Source organism: Phaseolus vulgaris, chromosome 4 (genome assembly GCF_051622355.1).
Source record: "Phaseolus vulgaris cultivar YP4 chromosome 4, ASM5162235v1, whole genome shotgun sequence".
NCBI lineage: Eukaryota > Viridiplantae > Streptophyta > Magnoliopsida > Fabales > Fabaceae > Phaseolus > Phaseolus vulgaris.
The window spans coordinates 49,275,988-49,295,667 of NC_143501.1; the positions used below are offsets into that span (position 1 = coordinate 49,275,988).

At 34.7% G+C, this 19,680-nt stretch overlaps 2 protein-coding genes across 9 annotated transcripts; one reads left to right on the plus strand and one right to left on the minus strand.

Annotated features, from left to right (window-relative positions):
* Nucleotides 1-4,042: 4,042 nt before the first annotated feature.
* S1P (SITE-1 protease) lies at nucleotides 4,043-10,295 on the minus strand. 3 transcript variants are annotated; one of them, XR_016520524.1, is made up of 11 exons: nucleotides 9,586-10,295; nucleotides 9,172-9,300; nucleotides 8,949-9,101; nucleotides 8,508-8,624; nucleotides 8,056-8,240; nucleotides 7,378-7,641; nucleotides 5,456-6,300; nucleotides 5,229-5,357; nucleotides 4,596-5,093; nucleotides 4,428-4,488; nucleotides 4,043-4,341 (listed from the first exon to the last, which is right to left on the minus strand). XR_016520524.1 is itself a non-coding variant. In XM_068647302.2 (10 exons), the coding sequence occupies exons 1-10, from the start codon at nucleotides 10,093-10,095 to the stop codon at nucleotides 4,253-4,255; spliced, it is 3,078 nt and encodes a 1,025-aa protein (XP_068503403.2). In that variant the 5' UTR covers nucleotides 10,096-10,295; the 3' UTR covers nucleotides 4,043-4,252. The 3 variants fall into 3 exon arrangements, 2 of the variants coding, with proteins under 2 accessions (XP_068503403.2, XP_068503404.2); XM_068647302.2 differs by having other exon boundaries at nucleotides 5,229-6,300; XM_068647303.2 differs by having other exon boundaries at nucleotides 5,229-6,300; nucleotides 8,508-8,634; nucleotides 9,586-10,290.
* Nucleotides 10,296-11,033: 738 nt separating this feature from the next.
* On the plus strand, nucleotides 11,034-16,272 carry RSY3 (Adenine nucleotide alpha hydrolases-like superfamily protein). 6 transcript variants are annotated; one of them, XM_090301356.1, is made up of 11 exons: nucleotides 11,034-11,359; nucleotides 11,614-11,811; nucleotides 12,152-12,236; nucleotides 12,345-12,420; nucleotides 12,905-13,081; nucleotides 13,167-13,269; nucleotides 13,981-14,090; nucleotides 14,327-14,389; nucleotides 14,477-14,557; nucleotides 14,690-15,535; nucleotides 15,693-16,272. In XM_090301356.1, the coding sequence occupies exons 1-11, from the start codon at nucleotides 11,086-11,088 to the stop codon at nucleotides 15,783-15,785; spliced, it is 2,106 nt and encodes a 701-aa protein (XP_090157482.1). In that variant the 5' UTR covers nucleotides 11,034-11,085; the 3' UTR covers nucleotides 15,786-16,272. The 6 variants fall into 6 exon arrangements, with proteins under 6 accessions (XP_090157482.1, XP_068503405.1, XP_090157485.1 ...); XM_068647304.2 differs by having other exon boundaries at nucleotides 11,035-11,359; nucleotides 14,300-14,389; XM_090301359.1 differs by having other exon boundaries at nucleotides 11,073-11,359; nucleotides 11,614-11,920; nucleotides 12,108-12,236; nucleotides 14,300-14,389.
* Nucleotides 16,273-19,680: the final 3,408 nt, after the last annotated feature.

Consider the following 19,680-nt stretch of genomic DNA (forward strand, 5'->3'; position numbering starts at 1 on the left):
AAGCAACGTTGTTGTTTCCCATGTTGTAGTCTGTAGAATAGATGCAGCACAACACAAAATATTGGAATGAATGAGTTGAAGAAGGTGTGGAGTTATTCAAAACTAGTTCTTGTCTTCTCTCATCTTCACATGCCAAAACTATAAATACACTCATTTTAGAATGATGTTTTCACTGTAAAGGAAGCGTTGTTCTTCAGCTTAATTATTCATTCTTCAGCTCAATTATTGATTACCTAGCATCTGGTTCTGTCATATTTTTCCAAGCCACTTTTCTCTTTCTAGTGTTTATGCTTTTTCTTTTATTCTTCCACTTCCATCATTCTTGATCCATCTACTTTCGATTCTATTGTATTGTGTAGTGTTAGTTTCTCTTTAACAGTAGAGTTTCAAAACCAGTTTAGGGGTGGTTTTTAGCATACCTCACTTTTAGTTTTAAAATCACTTTCTTCTTCTTCTAAATTTTCGGCTCAAAATAAAATCCTTTCCTTAAAATTAGGTTAGTTATGTTTATGCATTATGATAATGTTAAATAGAGTTAGATAACTGAGATCTGAGCCCAAATTAGTCCCACACGATTCGCAATAAATTTTTTATTCATCACGCCAGGACTGAAAGGAAGGTTCGTTTGTGTGTGAAACTGTTTGATTTCTTTCGTGGGTGAATACTCATCCGTTTGACCTTAAATTTGTCGCGTTTTGTCCCAAATTCAGTTGCGATTCTTACGTGGAATTTTAGAAAAATACTATTTTGGAAGAATTTTTCAGAAATTTTGTGCAAACCAAGACTATCCTCACCAAAACTTGTGAAATTCCGCCTTACTCTCTGCAATTTTTTTCTGGGTCCGTATTGCACTAAAAAAATTCACACAAGTACTTTCATACGCTGTTTCCACCCAGGTAAGGAGGCACGTCCATAAACAAATCACAAAAACAAGATACCAGGTGGAAAAGCCACGGCGTCTGTTTTCGGAAAACCAATTTTGTACACTCTCGGTCTAGGACTTACTACGCCTTACTCCTTGGGTATTTTGGTATGAAATTTTTACCAGACATTGGTCATTGTGTCTATCAACTTTTGGCTAAGATCTGAGCCCCAGATTCGTCCCACAGGATTCGCAGTAAATTTTTTATTCATCACTGCCAGGGCTGAAAGGAAGGTTCGTTTGTGTGTGAAACTGTTTTATTTTTTTCCTAGGTGAATACTCATCCGTTTGACCTGAAATTTGTCGCGTTTTTTCCCCAATTCAGTCGAGATTCTTACGTGGAATTTTAGGCAAAAACTATTTCGGGAAAATTTTTCATAAATTTTGTGCAAACCAAGGCTACCAAAACTTGTGAAATTTCGTCATACTTTCTGCAATTTTTTTCCGGGTCCGTATTGTGCTAGAAAAATTCACACAAGTACTTTCATATGTTGTTTCCACCCAGGTAAGGAGGCACGTCCATAAAAAAATCACAAAAAGAAGATACAGGGTGGAAAAGCCACGACGTTCTGTTTTTGGAACACCAATTTTGTTCACTCTCGGTCTGGGACTTAATACGCCTTACTCCTTGGGTATTTTCGATTGAAATTTTTACCAGACATTGGTCATTGTGTCTATCAAATTTTGGTTGAGATCTGAGCCCCATATTCGTCCCACAGGATTCGCAGTAAATATTTTATTCATCACTGCCAGGGTTGAAAGGAAGGTTCATTTGTGTGTGAAACTGTTTTATTTTTTTCCTAGGTGAATACTCATTCGTTTGACCTGAAATTTGTCGCGTTTTGTTCCAAATTCAGTCGAGATTCTTACGTGGAATTTTAGAAAAAAACTATTTCGGGAGAATTTTTCAGAAATTTTGTGAAAACCAAGGTTATCCTCTAACAAAACTTGTGAAATTCCGCCATACTTTTTGCAACTTTTTTGCGGGTCCGTATTACGCTAAAAAAATTCACACAAGTACTTTCATATGCTGTTTCCACCCAGGTAAGGAAGCACGTCAATAAACAAATCACAAAAACAATATACGGGGTGGAAAAGCCACAACGTTCTGTTTTCGGAACACCAGTTTTGTTCACTCTTGGTCTGGGACTTACTACGCCTTACAACATGGGTATTTTGGAATGAAATTTTTACCAAACATTGGTCATTGTGTCTATCGAGTTTTGGCTGAGATCTGAGCCCCAGATTCGTCCCACAGGGTTTACAGTAAGTTTTTTATTGATCACTGTCAGGGCCGAAAGGAAGGTTCGTTTGTGTGTGAAACTGTTTTATTTTTTTCCTAGGTGAATAGTCATCCGTTTGACCAGAAATTTGTCACGTTTTGTCCCAAATTCAGTCGAGATTCATACGTAGAATTTTAGGAAAAATCTATTTCGGGAGAATTTTTCAGAAATTTTGTGCAAAGCAAGACTATCTTTACCCAAACTTGTGAAATTTCGCCATACTTTCTGCAATTTTTTCCGGGTCCGTATTGCGCTAAAAAAATTCACACAAGTACTTTCATATGTTATTTCAACCAAGGTAAGGTGGCACGTCCATTAACAAATCATAAAACTTTGCACTCCCAAACAAGAAGACCGCACCTGTTTGCAGTGCCATACAAGTAAACTTTGGTCTCCGTAACACCACCCCATGCATCAACCTTCTTCTTCGTCTTCGTCCACCCGATGGAACTGACTTTAGACTTATATTCCATCGTAATAAAACCGGTTTCGGTTTTGCATATATTCATGCATAGCTTTTCTCTGTCTAAAAATGCTATGCTGTCATGGAGAAGCAACGATACGTAGTTGACATGGCCGTTTTTGTCAACAAATCTTCTTAACGCGAGGTTGCACGTTGACCCTTAAACGGTGTATGAAACTTCTCCCTCAATGCCATATGATCCATCATCCCCCTTGTAACACACAGATGTGGTCAAGTTGATGGTAGCATCTCCTCCCAGTTGAACATGGCATGGAAAAGGAAGATTCCCCCTATGACGGTAAAAAGCAACGTTGTTGTTTCCCATGTTTTAGTGTGTAGAATAGATGCAGCACACCACAAAATATTGGAATGGATGAGTTGAAGAAGGTGTGTGTGTAGTGAATGTGCACTTATTCAAAACTAGTTCTTGTCTTCTCTGATGTTCACCTGCAAAAACTATAAATACACTGATTTTAGAATGATTTTTTCACTCTCACTGTAAAGGAAGCGTTGTTCTTCAGCTTAGTTATTGATTCTTCAGCTTAATTATTGATTCCCTAGCATCTAATTCTCTGTCTAGTGTTTATGCTTTTTCTTTTATTCTTCCACTTGCATGATTCTTGATTCATCTACACTTTCTATTCTATTGTGCAGTGTTGGTTTCTCCTTAACAGTAGAATTTCAAAACCAGTTTAGGTGTGGCTTTTAGCATACCTCCCTGTTAGTTTTTAAATCATTTTTTTCTTCTTCTAAATTTTCAGCAAAAAATAAACATATTTTCTTAATTGATTTTGAACTACTATTTTAGTTTAATTATTTATTTCATCAATTTTTTTATCGTTTTTAAATTATTTTGAATTATCTATTACTATGTTTTTCGATTACTATGTTTTTCAATGTAAGAAAAACAAAAAAAAATCGTTTTATTTTCTCAAAATTAAATACTTTATTTAGATCGAAACTGAACTGAGAAGATAATATGAAAACAAAATAATTAGATTCGAAGGTCTTTTTTCCGAGTGTAGTGCAATTTTAAAAGCAAATTCTATAGGTAAATTTTTTACAATATAAAATCAATTTTAATTTATTTATCTGTTCATTATATTTTATAAATGATTTTTTTTTCTTTTTAGAGATTATATATTTGATGTTCTTTTCAAGTAGAAATTGAAATCATTAAGAAAATCGACTTTAGACCTTTATCTCATGTTTTTACATTGTTATAGGAAACAAGAACACAACCAGGTATCTAAAAGTTACACTTCAATAGTTTAAGAGGTTAAGGAAAGAAGAAACCTACTTAAAAACAGAAAACTACATTACAATTAGTTATTAATTACCTATAATACTCTGCTGAACCAATAGCCATAAACATTAGACAAAATGAATTCACTATCAGATAATTTGTTCATTTGAAAAGCATCCAAAACAGCAAAAATGTTACAACTCTAGGAAACAAGGCACAACTTATTTGGCTATTTTCCTACAGTGATGCTGGTGAGTGATGTTACTATGCTGCTAATGCTACAGTGGGGTTTCTTTGGAGGCTAGTGTTACAATTTCATTGATTAATGTAATTCTAAACTATATGTTGGCCAATCTACCAGAACTTGATCCTTTCCTTCGTCTACGCCTCTTTTGGCGAATTCGCCAAAAACTCAATAGCAAAACACCTGCCAGAAGTAAAATGCATGAAGCTTAAACAACATAGATATAATGGTCTAAAAATGGATGGTAAAAATACATGTAGTTTACTAACCAGTTACTGCGACAACAAAAGGAACTAGCCAGTGACCAACAACCAGAATAGGTGCATCAGGCTACAAGAAGGATCAAAGAATCCAGAATATTAGCAATATGCATGATCTGATCACAAACATAAAGATCAACAGTAAATGACCAATACAATAGTTGTTTCTTTTCATACCTCGTCTTCATAGAACAGGCCTAAGTACCTGTTCCCCAGAGAATCATCCTTGTTTCTTACTGTCAACCTTGGTCGTCTAGTGTTAGAAGTGTCAGACGATGAATTGAAACCGCTCCCCAAATCAATGACAGGAAAACCCGGCAGTCTTCTGTTTCTCCCTCTGACTTGCAAGCTGTAGCCCTTAGTTCCCCAGATTTCAAACCTTGTGTCGGTCCCGCAGATCATTTCCTTACCCACAATAGCTGAATATGAAGAGAAATTTACATCACTTCTGCGGGATGGCAACTGATTGTCAGCTTCATACAAGGGAGAGTCTTGTTTAATTGAATCAGAGAAAAGTGTTGGATCTCTAACATCTTCACTGGTAAAATCCAGTATTTTCCTCAGAAGGGAAAAACAATTTGTAACCATATGACTGCTGTCCAAACAATTGGAGTCCCCATACACAGCTATGCGACCTTTGCCCATTGCCATGAGACCAAGAATTGGAGAATCTGCCTGTTTCACCAAAAAGAAACCATATTTCGAAATTAGAAGGTATTTTACATTTAACCTCTTTTCTTCCTTCAGAGGCTACATTTATCAATGTTTATTTCAATATCAATAATTAATGAGTTAGGTGTCATGTCACACCTTGGTTGAGCCAGAAGTTAGCAGCACACTCTGTGTGGCTCCACTTTCTGAACTATCTAAAAACGGAAAGCTATGAACATAACCACCCCTTGGAAACCTCACTATATTTGTCCCAGATGCATATCGATTCTGCTCACCCAAAAGCGAAAAATCACCAGTCAGAATCTTATCTCCAAAAGCAATCCCAAATGGAGCCAAAAGATCATTAAGTGCAGGAATATTAGCACCTCCAGTGACTGGGGTCCACCAGCTTCGTGTATTGTCATCAAAGAATCGCATCTTTACCATGGAATCTACATTATACCACTCAGCAAAGACAGCTAATCCCAATCCAGTATTTACAACATCATCTCTTAGTTTTTCAATCTCCTCAGGAAAGTACTCATCCTCAAGATCCACCAACAGAAGTGTTCCATAGTGCCGAGCATCAAAGCATGTAAGAGGAGAACCGAGTGATTCAATATAGTAACCAGCATCTCGTAACATGTTGAACATGATGTGAAAATTTGTATGCAGATGATCCCCATGCCAGTCAAGAATGTCATTACGAACATCCAAGGAATCTCTAGGAATATATCCAGGTGGGTATTTGATATTGTGAAACTGATCCCACAAAATTCGTTTTGATCGTTGTGGTGTTGGCACCACATTTAATTTTAATTGAAGCACACAGATGCTAACTCGAGGGTCCTTCTCACCTTGAACCGGGGGGCTAGAAACCTTGAGAGTCACATTACCTTCAATCCTACCAGAAAACTGTGCACCTTCTTCCTTTATTTGCATGTGAAGAGCCAAATAACCAGTCCAAGGCCAAATGATCTCAGAATAAGTAAAATGTATGCTTAGAAGATTCCCTTCTTCATTAAAAGGGTGCCATGTTGGTGGACTTTCAACGTATCCAATAACACCCATTCCATTCAAAATGGTGGCATTGAAGATGACAGGCATGGCACCTGCATAGAGTGGTTGACGACAAAAGGGCCATGTGTAAGGACAATCTGTATAATCAAGAACACTGGGAAAGATGCTTGTCCTAGGTTTGTAGCTCTTAAGAATCTCATATGATTCTAACCTGAAGAATAAGACATGATTTAAGAACAGTTAGATAATCTGGCAAGTCCCAATTAGTTTTTGGAATTTTTAAATCATTGCAGTTAAAAAATCGTAAATGAATCCCAATAATTTCAAAAGCTTTTTTTATTGTGGTCCTTCAGGTCCCCGCAGGAAGCCAGCTAAAGAAGTTTCTAAAACCAAGGAACTCAGTTTGGTTAAAACTATATGGAACTACTTAAAAAGCTTCCATAAAGTATTGGGACATTACGATTGTTTATGTATCTGGCAATTACAATTGTTTATATATCTGGTCAGCTTGAGAAGAAAATTGGTTAAATGGTCAAATGTCTAGTCCAATTAACCCAACCATATGCTCATTTTATACAGGTAGAAACCTGTTTAGTAGGCAAAAAATCAGTATGTCAAACTGGTTGAACAAATTGTTTTAGTTTAACTAATTTGTTTTCTTATAATTTTTATATTAGTTTGTAAATACATATATATATATATATATACACAGACACACACATGTATGCATTGTTACCAAAATCACTGCTTATCTTGCAAACTTGGACAAGTTTATGAGTCTAGTGACTGGCCACGAGTTAACTCAGTTTTGGAGTAGACTTGTGCTAAGTCTGGCAGACATGGGCAAAATCGAGCAGACTTGCTAGTTTGTGACTGAGTTGGCGAGTCCATGTGAGCAAAAGAAAATTCATTCAAAACAACACCATGGACACAGTTAAAAGCTCACAAGTATGCTATTTACAAGTATTATTTCTTTTTCATAGGAAGTAGACTCTTACAAATCTGCAAGTTGAGTTGTATGGAGTCCCCACAAGTCTATGTAGACTCTCAAGTTCAATAACATTGCATATATGTTTCCAATTGGATCGAATATGGTTTGACCAACGAACTATGAATGTATATATACATACACTCATGCTAATTCATTGCCTAGCCTAGTTTCTAAAATGCTGAGAACTATCATAGTAACAATAACTCGGCAAGCATTGCTTTCCTATGGTAAATTGTGTGTCCCAACAAGATATATCTTAAAACCAAATAAAATAGAAAGCTAAAAAAGAGAACATACAGATTAACTCTGCCAGCACCCTGCTCATACATGTTAGGCCCAGAAAGCTTTGCAGCACCCTCAACCAATGCTTGTTTCATGCTTGCTGGGTTTAAGATACTTTTTCTCTCAGGTTCAGGAATGATGCTGACAAGCAAACATACAATACCAGCAACTACAGGACTTGCAACACTAGTTCCTGATAAGCTTTTACAGCCCGCACTAATTTTTGATCCCATAATGTCCCGTCCATATGCAACTATGTCTGGCTTCACGCGGCCGTAACTGCAAGGTACAGATGTTAATACAATTTAAAAAATTATTAACAAGAAAGTAAACTTGCATACAAATTAAAGATGTTACAGAAAAATACAGATGACAAGAATAACTCATGTAAATAAAAAAAGATTTTCACATTAGCTAAACATCTAACACGTCATTGTACAATGACTGAGGCTTCATAAAGCTCATCAATTCTACAAATAGGATCGCTACAAATTGTAAGTGGAGATTATGCCTCAGCGAAATATGGGTAATTAGTTGTTTGAACTCAAATATCCATTCTTCAACAGCTAAAACTATTTGCACAAAAAAAGCTAGGGAAAATAATACAGAAGTCGCCATCAGAAATATTCAACAAATGACAGTGAAGCAGGAACAGTGAAATATAAGCGATACAAACTAATAAGAGGATGTTACCCATGAGGAAGCTCCCAGGTACTCATGCCACGTGAGGAAAAGGAGGCTATATGGTCACTATAGTCAATACCACCAACACCGATGATATCACTTTGATCTGCTGGATTGTTCAAAGTTCCATAAAGTGGTCCATCATTTCCAATTGCAGAAACCATGATTATATTATTTGCTGTTATCTCCCATATCTGTTACCATAAAGCTCTATAAAGGACATTTCGGTACTATGTGAAAGAAATAATTACTGCACACAATTACCAAAAACAAATAATGGCTTCTTTAAATATAAGTTACAGCAGAGAAACTAACATGTCATGTTATAACTATTCGCCAAATAATACCATCATATCTTCGTAAGTAATACATTGTAATTTTCTACCTCAAAATAAGCAAAATAAAGAACTTAATAATACTAATTAATGAGCAGCAGGAACAGATAGGCACAAGAAATTTACCTTTTCAACAAACGGGAGATCCAAGTAATCAGGTCCACCTATGCTCAAGTTCAACACATCCATATTGGTTGCAATTGCATAGTTGAAGGCATCAAGGAACCATGATGTATATGATACCTGCAACAGGCTGAATGCAATCTTCTCAAAATCTTGCCAAGCATTCTAGAATAAAATAATTATAAGCAGAAAAACTAGAGGAAAAAAACATTGTGCATTTTTATAACAAATGAAGATGCATCTAGGTTCTCCACTTAGAGCTTGCTAGCTTCTACTATAGGTTTATAAACTTCTGTTCATTGTTATATCATGCATCTACAATGTCGGTATTTTGGAGTCCGGGTGAAAGAAATGTCATTTCCATGCAGTCAGAGATTTTAACTCAATCACCTCCCACTTCCAAAGCAAGAAAAGAGTTCAACAATAGCATTCAACAGGCATTACCTGTGCATCAGTGAACACTCGAAATGCATAAATCTCAGTGTCCGGTGCAAAACCAAGGCACTCAGAATCTACACCAGCAATTACACCCGCAACAAAAGTCCCATGTCCAAGATTATCATTCAAAGTATCTTCACTGGTCCAATTAGTACGCTCCTGTAAATTTCCTCATCACTCAACTCATCCACCATCAACCCAAAAGCAATTATTTCAAATCAATAGTTACCTTGATATTACGAAAATGAGGGTGATCAGCCCGAATGCCAGTATCAAATATAGCCATCTTGACCTTGGCACCAGTGTACCCTTTCGCCCAAAGATCCTCAGCCCCAAACATTGACGTAACTTGTGATCTCTGCCAAAACCCAAAACAACTCAAAACAAGCAACTGCACACTTTCAATTAATAAATTCAAATATAGCTGTGAATGTCTACAAAATTGATGTTGAATATTAAAATTGATTAGTAATTAAACTAAATTTTAATATAGCAGGTTAGTAATTAAATTATACAAGTCTAAATCAATTTTGACAAATCATAGACAAAACAATGCCAACAACCATAACCAAAGGTACCAAATCAAAGTTCAAATCTTTGCCGTTCCCCCAAACACCCAACAAAGAAAACCATAAATTTTAACCTGCAACAACAATTCCCGCCCCCACTTGACGGAACTGCTGCGATTGCCAACATTTTTTTCATCTTCTTCTTCAGCCTCGCAAAACGACATCGCAGTGAAGATCTTCCCAGGGCGCTTCTTCGTCCCATCCTCGAACGCCCCAACCTTCTTGTTACGTGGCTGATCCTTCGTCAACAAACCCCTCTTGTAGCTCACATCCAAGCTCACGTATTTAACTGACCCCAGATTCCGAATCTCGTCGACCACCCCGGAGTCCTCGATGGCCACCAGCCCGAAATCAGTGGGGAACTGCGCCGCCGGGTTCTGCCGCGGGATCCAGCGCCATCCCTCAGTGCTGAGGGCGGATTCGAGGTAGGCGCGGTGGCGGTCGGCGGCGGCGTAGTGGCGGAAGGCAACGATGTAATTGGGAGGGGGAGGAGCGGAATTGGGTGTTAGGGTTTGGAAGAGGGCGACGCAGAGAATGAGGAGAGAGAGTGAAAAGATGCTCCATTGGTGAGAAATGGTGGCCATTGTTCTGCTCCTACATTGAAGATAGAGAATATAACAGAGATGAAACACAGAAACAGGTTTTTGCCAACGTTGATGTTTGGTTTGGTTTATGTTGGGATCACTTTGTCTCAATCATATCAAAGTCTTTGCTTCTTTCCTCTTGTCTTTCTTCCATCTTCATTTCTCAGACTTTCTTCTTCTCAAACATTTTATTATTATTTTTTAACATCAACTATTAATTATATTTTTATATTCTTCATCTCAGATTCCTTTTATATTCTTTTAAGAAATCTCACTTTAACTAACTTAAAATCATATATAATTCTCTATCTCTTACATATATATTGGTAATTAAAATACAATAACTTTATTTTGTATTGAAAAAATGAGTGAAATTATTAATATTTTTCATAAATACCTTCAAACATAAAAATTATATGATATATCTTTCAAATTTCTCTATAATCTACTCTTAATTTATAAAAAAAGTTTTTCTTATTATGGTTAGTCAGAAATTTACTTAATCTCTCTATGAAACTCAACACTTTACTCTTAACTGATACAAAGTAGAAAAGCATAATAAAATATTGTTCATATTGTTTATTTATTTCTACTTTTTAAAATTAATATCAGTTGACTTCGACTGATTTAGGCTTATTTGGTGATGATCTTTTTTAAATTAATTTTTCTTATTTAAATTAAATCATGATAAATCATAAATTGTTCATAAGTTTATTAATGGGTTCACTGTCTAAATAGTTTATGTCTGCAAAACCTATATCTATATATATTTATTATACTAATGATACGACCTTTTTACTATAAAATAAATAAATAAAAGGTAGAGGAATATTGCAATATTTAAAAAAAAAAATACTGTTGACTTAAAAATTAAGAAATAAAAGAAGCACCTGTTTAAAATTGTTTATTTTTATGGAAAATATTTTTATTGGATTGGTAGTGAAACAATAGAAGCTTGCCAAGTGATTTTTGTTGTTACAGAAAGTGGCTATGGCGCGAGAGCTAATGCTATCTTCTTCAACTCTCACTGCAGCAACTTGTCTCTTTGCTTCCATCTCCAAAACCCCACCAAAAAGTTTCAATCTTTCATTTGGTTTTAAACTTGTGCACCATCAATACTATCATCATCATCATCTACTTCCATTGGCTTGCTGCTTCAGCGTGTCTTCTTCCTCTTCCCAATGTTCAATTGACATGTCCAAATACACAGAAGCATTTTCCAGACGAATGGCCATGGCTGGTCTCAAACCCCATCACCAAATTGGTCAGCTTCTCTGTCTCACTTCTCATATCATACAGAAAAAATGAATCTTTTTTGGAAATTTTGCTATTTGCTCAACTTGGTGCGTGCCCATTTTATTATACTTGTGTCAGAATCAAACTTAAAGTAGTATGCTGATAAATTGAAAAGGGATTGAAAGTTTTAGAATCTTGTCTATTTGCTAATGATGCCGTGAACTAATAAGTCACTGCATTGTATGTTAACTGTTTGATGTTATGATGCCTTTTTCCTATCAGCTTTGGGAGTCTCTGGTGGCCCTGACAGTATGGCACTCTGTGTGTTAACTGCTAGATGGAAAACTGCTGGTGCTAATGTTGTCACGACTGAGAATGGTGGTCTCATAGATGGGCTACTGGCGATAATTGTTGATCATGGTCTTCGAGCAGAGAGCAAACAGGAGGCCCACGTTGTTTCTCACCGAGTTTCAGAAATGGGTTCGTTGTCCAAATTTGGTTGCTTTGTCTCTTATTGCAGGAATGGAATATGGATATTTTCTTCTTAGATTTTCACGTGACCTTATTATGAGCCATGTGAAAAACAATGGTAAATTATTTTCTTTATAAAGATTAAATAAATAAACGAGAGTTTATCAAAATTTGTGGAGGTTTACGAAGAGAATGATATAACAAATTTTACACGGCAATGCTATGTGCAAATTTAACAAGAGAGGATTCATTTTCCAGTGATTGCATAGTGTGGTAACATGACTCGAGGTCTTGAACTTATCCAGCTATAGGTTCGGCTGACATTACACAACATGGACACTTATTACAGGAATCAGGTGTGAGATCGCCAGCTGTGATTGGCCAAGAGGCAGACCAAAACAGGGTCATTTGCAGGAAGCTGCCCGTGAAATGAGGTTATTGCATCTATTCATTTTATTGAAGAAATCTTAGATATCTGTTTTGGGAAGTTAGGAACTTTGATAAAGTATACTAATTGCAGATTATGGTTTGTTGAACGTTAGGTACCAAATCTTTCAAGAAGTTTGTGCCAAACACCAGATTGGGGTATTGCTTATTGCACATCATGCTGATGATCAGGTATGATTGATGATGCTTTATATTTACTTATATTTGCATTTCTTCATTTTCCCACATTGTTTTCATGAACTGCATGTCACTGTAGGAACTCTAGTCTTAGAACATGGGGTATGGGGTATAACTTAACCTTATAAAATCAACTTGTAAGGCGATGTTTGTGTCCAACTTATATATTTTATTTTAGCTATATTACTAGTTGGTGTGGAATTATATGGCCACCATAGAGGTTGCAATTAAGGCAACTCCCAAAGGGACCACCTCTAAGACGGGCAATGGGTGATCACAATTAAGGTGGTTCTCCAACATCTAGGTATTTATGAAGTGATTTATTGATGTTTGGGCATAGACAGTCTGCATGTGGTTAAATACTTAGGACATAAGTGCTTTTTGAGTGAGAAATGACTAATGATGTTTTATTATCCTGTAACCTTTTAAGGCTTGCTCAAGATGTTAGACATGTAGTGATTGTTGAGAAACAATGCAGGCCGAGTTATTTATTTTAAGGCTTTCTCGAAATAGTGGTGTGCTTGGACTTGCAGGCATGCCTTTTACTTCCCAGATTTTCCCTACATATACACATTCCGTCCAGGAAGTTCAGGTAAACCAGGGCATTCTTCTTGTGCGGCCTCTTCTGGAATTTTCAAAGGAAGATATGTACAAGGTTGGTTCTAGATATTAGTTTTATATGGATTTCTCTTTTTCATGATCTTACGTTATAATTATGATAAAAAAAATCATCTGTACAGATATGCCAAGGAGGTAGTGAGGATTGGGTGGAAGACCCTACTAATCAGAGCCCATTATATGCACGTAATAGGATACGGATGGTGCTGAATAATTTGTCATCTTGTAAGTTTTGTTAATGCGATTCGTGACTTCTTTAATGTTACTCTAAGAATTTGTTAAGATCTTCTAGCAATCATCCCTTTTGGATGGAAAGCACTCATTCTGGTTCATCCCAAACTCATTAAATTGTCTGTAAACGTGGTTCATAAACAACGTAGTGCATGTGCAATTGAAAAAATATCAGTATTTGCAGTAAAGGGGAGAAAATGAATCTGGTTTTCTATCCTTGATTATACAAGTTCCCCCTTTATTATAATTTATTGACATCTAGACATCTACAATCTCTGTCTCTTGTCTGCTACTATCGCAATTAATTGTCCACCTGACAATCTCTATTATGAATGACTGCATGTGGCAGTAATGTAATATTCAGTCACGACTCTACCTCTTTCTTCTGGAAACTTTTGTTAATGGGTGGTTTACTAACATACTCCTTTCAGTAGGGAGTTCTTTTGGCATTCAGCACTAATTTCTTAAGTGATTATTTTAGATAGATTCACAGCAATTACATTGTAAGCCTCCTGGCATGACCTGTGGCAAGCACAACATATTCTGAGAAGTTGTCATCTGTCTGTACTGCATGCTGAAAATTGAGTTTGAGCTAATATATCCACTAACATTTTGTTATGGTCTTGAAGATCAGGTGGTATGGTCGTGATTTATATGGAAAACACAGGCTGAGTTGTCTAAATGACTTTTTTTTAATATTTCCAGCTAAATTCAAGTTTGAGCTTCAAGCAATAATTTCTGCATGCAGAATAACACGCACATATGTTGATCAAATTGGCTATAGCTTGATACATGATGCCGTGATTATCAAGGATGTAAGTGTCACTTAACTTCTTATTCTATTCATTGATTATTTGAATAACACTTGAAGTTAAGTATTGAATAACTAAATATCATGTCGATGTTGTTATGGAAAATAATAATATAAGCCCTTTGTCTGTTTGTTGCTTAAGTTATATTAATCTGTCCCTGAAATTTACTATTATTATGTTTGTTGGGATCATTGCGTGGTTTATTTTTGCAGCATGGTTATGCTGTTATTGATTTACAGATTCTGTGTCCTTTGAAAATTGAGGACATATGCCTGATGAAATTTCTTTCCTTGGTCTTACAGGTGCTTCTAATCTTTATGTGATTATTTTAGTTTTGAATCCTTTTTTGTGTATTACACTTGTAATTGCTGTCAAATTTTATGTTTTAGTTTGTATCACAAAGGCAAAGGCAAGTCAGAGGCAGTGCTATGAAATTGCTAATGGACTACATTCGTACATTTCCATGCAAGGTAAAATTGCTTTCCTAACAAAATTACAGAATTGTATCTAATATTTCCTTTACAACATACAAGTTTATTTAAATATTTAATTAATTTCAACATTTATTATCACTTCTCATTTTGTCTTCAATTATCCTGTAGAACTCTATCACAGCAGCAGGTTGTTACCTTTGTCCAGATCCTGGTTCTAGAGGGTCTAGACTCCTGGTCTGCTGCTGCTCTGATGACTGTGCTTTGCCATTAAAGATGGAATTTTTTGAGTCTCTCTCTTATGGACAAGAAGTGCATTGTGCTGCCAATGAGTTAGAAAAAATTATAGAGGATGAAAACTCATTTGCAAATAACTTGGTTCCAGATGCTTCAGATGTACACTTTTTGGATGTGAATCCTACTTTAATTTTGACGGAAGCCAAAAAGCTAAACATAATCAGTGAATCAACCTACTCTAATATTCTTGCTTTGCAGAAGCAAGAAACTGCTAACTTCAGGTCTAAAACTGAGACAAGTTATGACCCTGCATCAAAGCATGGAGTTGAAATTGTTACCCCTTCTAGAAAATCTCTTCAGCCAGGACAATTTTGTTACTTTATGGATCGATTCATTCTCACGTGGAGTTTGAAAAATAAAATTGATGAAGATGAACTTTCTGGTTTAGTGGATTATGAAATGGATTTGAGCAAGGAAGCCAGGAGCTTTTGTTGCACATCTTGTGTAGTTGGTCATATACCTGAGGTGCGACACATGATTGAATCTGACTGGCTGTATCTGGCTGAGTTATCAAAATATCCACTTTCTAAAAACTTCACCCAATATGAGGTTAAATCAGTGAATGAAACCAAGCAGATAATGGACAGGACATCTCCATGTTTGCACTATGCCAGTGTATCAGCAAAACAAGCTCTCCACAAGTTAAAATCTATCCCAGTTGCTGCAAGGAGAAGCCTGCCTGTTCTGATCACTGAACAAGGACAATTACAAAGCATTCCAGTAAGTCGACCTCTCAACATTTTACAAGTTGTCTGAATTCATGACACACCCTGAATATTGATGATCCTTATTATTTTTATTCCTTCTATTTGTTATATTTTTCTTTGTGGTCTGCATTTGTCTTTTGGGACCTGATTCTGCTTCCTTACTATTTCAGAGTGTTGATTTCAAGCACTGTCCCTTCTTGATGGTGCATATGGAATTTAGGCCAAAAATACCACTTGGGGGAGGTCATACCACATTCATATAGCAAAACTGTGACAACACTAAAGATCGTGATTGCAAGAATGTTTTGGTTATCAGTTCCCCAATTTGAAATGAAACGAGTTGTAACCATTCCTGACCCCAGCAAATTTCATGTCAACCAAAAGGGACACATCAAATTGGAATGATCAGTATCCAAGCTGTGTTCATCCCCTATAACCACCATCTGCTTCCTTACCAAACAAAGTTCTACTTTCACTCCTGGACCTCACACAAATGGAATTAGAGGGAGTAGAATCTCCTGAATTTGTCCAGCAGCATATTCAAATTACCTTAGTTTCACAGTTAGGCTCCACAGGCTTTTTAAAAGTTGACTCGTGTACATGTTGAAAGTAACAAATAGGACACTAGCTTGTTGCAGACAGCCTCTTAGAAACCTGGTAAATTGGCGGGTGGAGATTGCTTATAAGGAATGTAGGTTCATTTTTTCTTGTGGGGTTCTTAAATATAACTTGCTTAATTTCATGGTCAAATTCATGTAGATAGACGTGGATGCTCTAATTTGTTCTTTCATCCAGCAAGAAAGTTGACACTTTTAATCTAGTTATGGACTCAATAATTGTTCATAGAATGGGAATGATGAGGAGATTGAATACTATTTGACGATTCACCCTTTACCTTGGTAATATTTTTCATTTTGTTGCAACAACGAACTCTGATAAACAAATAGGAAACTTTAATACCAAGGGTGGAAAAGAAAAACAAAAATGGAAAACTGAAGAATTACTTGTCACTACAATGGAAAAGAAGTATATTGTTCATAAAATGATCAATGTGCAACTGGTTGCCAATGCTTGGCAACATTGGTTTTCTAAAAGATGCCAGTGAAATTCTAAATCGTTCGAAGAAGAATGCGAGCTAGGTGAAAATCTTAGAAGCTGCAAGGTAGCACTGAAGATCATGCAGATGGTTTACAAGAGACAGATGTGTAAAGGAAACATAAGCAAAATGATAGTCAAAGCATAAGCATCTGACAGTATGCTGCCATTTCCATTTTTTTACTTGTTCAAGTTCTTTTGGAATACAGCCTTTGACTATAATTAGGAAGCAAAATCAAAATCACAATGTTAGACCTGTCCTTGGCTGTTGCAGAATGGTGTAAATATAATAAGAATCTGGCTTTCAGCTGTGTTATGTCATGAACAAAAATCTAGTGTGAGGGTAAATTTACTTTCCTTCATGACAGTACAACATACCAATATGTTTTACTTGGGAGATTCTAGATAAAATTCATGGAATTCTGAATATAATTTAAATTTTTACAATTTTTTTTCTTTTAAATTTTATACTCTCTCTGCATTTCTTCATGTTTCACCCAATACTGAAGTGTATGCAACAGAATCAAATAATTCACTTTGCTTTGCACTTGAAAATTACATAGAAAAAATGTCAAAAACTTAATATTAAGTTTCCTCACTGTTTCTTTTGTTGGGGTCAGGTTCTTTATTTATTTTGGCACCTAGTCTAGTGACCTAGCTGATAAAAATATGGGAGGAAAATCTTGAACCATTCATTCATAATATGTAGAATATGATTTAGTGAACATTGCCCTCTCCATTATTTGAGTCTATGATACCTAAATGCCTTTAGCATTATAATGGTGGCTATCATATTTTTCATCTTAATTCATATTTATAGTTTTATGACTTAACCCTGTAAGGAAAACTAGGATAATTTTTCAGTGTGATTGGTTTAAGACTTGTTCTAATTCTATTTTCCATGTTTATGAACTCTTGTACAATATTTCATTATGGTTTAGAGTTTACATTTTTAGCCTTAATTGTTGTTTGGCCACCACCCATTAACCAATCTTTCAAGCTATTCAGTGTCCTTTTGCAACCATCATTCAAAGTTTTTCTCTTACACCACAGGAATACAATTCTACATTGCTTAAAGAATTTTGGTACAAGGCTAGCTAGACATTAGGCAATAGGATTAGGAAGAGCCTCACTATTGACAGATATGAAAGTTAGCTACATTTTTCTTTTGAAAGAGGAAATTTTTAGTCTCTACTAGAAAAATCCTCTTAAATGTAACCGTCTTATTCAATGATTTATCTCTAAACGATAGAGGTCTCAAGTCTATGAGGTTCGGACACTCCTCTTAAATAGTGTGTTCGAGTCAAACACACTGGTACTTGTACGATACTCGTAGGACACGTATCGGTGAAGTGTCTAATTTAAAAAATATTTGTTGAATTTCTGACAATTTAAGCACAGTTCTGACACAATTTTAAAAAGAAGAAATACATTGATTTTCTAAAAACTTAAATTTATTGTATAAACTTTTATTATGATTATAAAATAAGGAATAAATCATTTTAAATCAGTCATGAAGAACATCTTTCTGTTCCAAAAAAACTGAAACATACTTGTACACATAAATCTTTATTATCAATTTATAATTATATAATATATAGATATCTGTCCGTGTTCTATATTTTAGAAATTATACATATATCTCTGTATCCATGTCAAATCTGTATCTCTAATTGTGCTATTTCAGATAGGGCATTTTATGTCATTCATGTGGTTAAGAGGAATATGAAAATTCTAGAATTCATCTTTGAAAGCCTTCTTCATGTCATCCATAATGAATTCTGCACTTCCATAATATGCATTCCTTCTGTCCATTGATCCTTAAGGAAAAGCATAATTAATGTGACAGTGGAGTTGATGTTTGTTACACTTGTGTTCTTTTTGCTGCATCTCTTCATTGTTAATGCTGTTCTTCTGGAAGCAAATAATTTTGCACCATTTAGTTTCCAATGTGTTGCAGTGTGTACCAGTGAATAACAGCTACAGTTTGCTTGTATGAAAGAGTGTTTAAATATCATAATTATTCAGATTTATGAAAGAGTGTTTAAATATCATAATTATTCAGATTAATTCATGGTCTTAGTATGAAGTCTGCATTAATTAGTTTTTGCTAAAAAGGTCTAGTTTATTATTTTTACTAGGATCTATTTTTTTAATTATTTTTTTATACAATAACCTTATTTTATGCTCAAACTAAAGACACTGTGGTTGCTTACAAGTTTTGTCTATATTACATTTTCAATAACAATTAGTTTGTTATCAATATTATGTAAATTTGAGATTATAAACCCATCACATGTTGGTAAAGAAAAGCAAAATCTTAACTCAATTTACAAAATACTAAAAAAAATAAAGTAAATATGACATATTAATTTCCTTAAACATTAAATTAAAATGATGAATCAACATTTTTATTATATTACAAATAAGTGATAAAGTGTAACAGTGTTCAGTAAATACTTCAAAAAGTGACTTATATAATTTTTTTTATTATTCCTAATATTTTTTTTACATTATTGTTAATTTTGTATTACTTATTATTAATTAGTTCGTTCTTAAAATTATAATTAATTGTTATATTATTTTTTAATTTAAACTGTGTATAAAATAAGTATATTACTATATGATATTATATAAAAATTACTAACGATAAAATTTGTTAAAAAAAATTTAATGTAACAATATATTAAATTAAAAACTTAAATTTTAAAAAATAAATATAAAGTAAATTTGATTAATACTAATTAGACCAGTTCATTTAAATAAAAGAAACGACTAACTAGAAAAACATATGCAAACTTTAGAAAATACTTAAAAATACTAAGAAATTAAATTATTTAAAAGAATCTAAAATTGTATTACACAATAATATATTTTTTCTTTATAAATAATAAAACTTAAATAGTTATATTATTTTATCCTATTTTACATTATCAATAAGTTAATTTTGTTAAACAAGGACATATATTAATAGTTTCAAAATTCATTTATATTTTAATTTTATATTTATATATAAAATATTTTGTAATTAATAATATCCTTTGTTATAATTAAATGAGTATG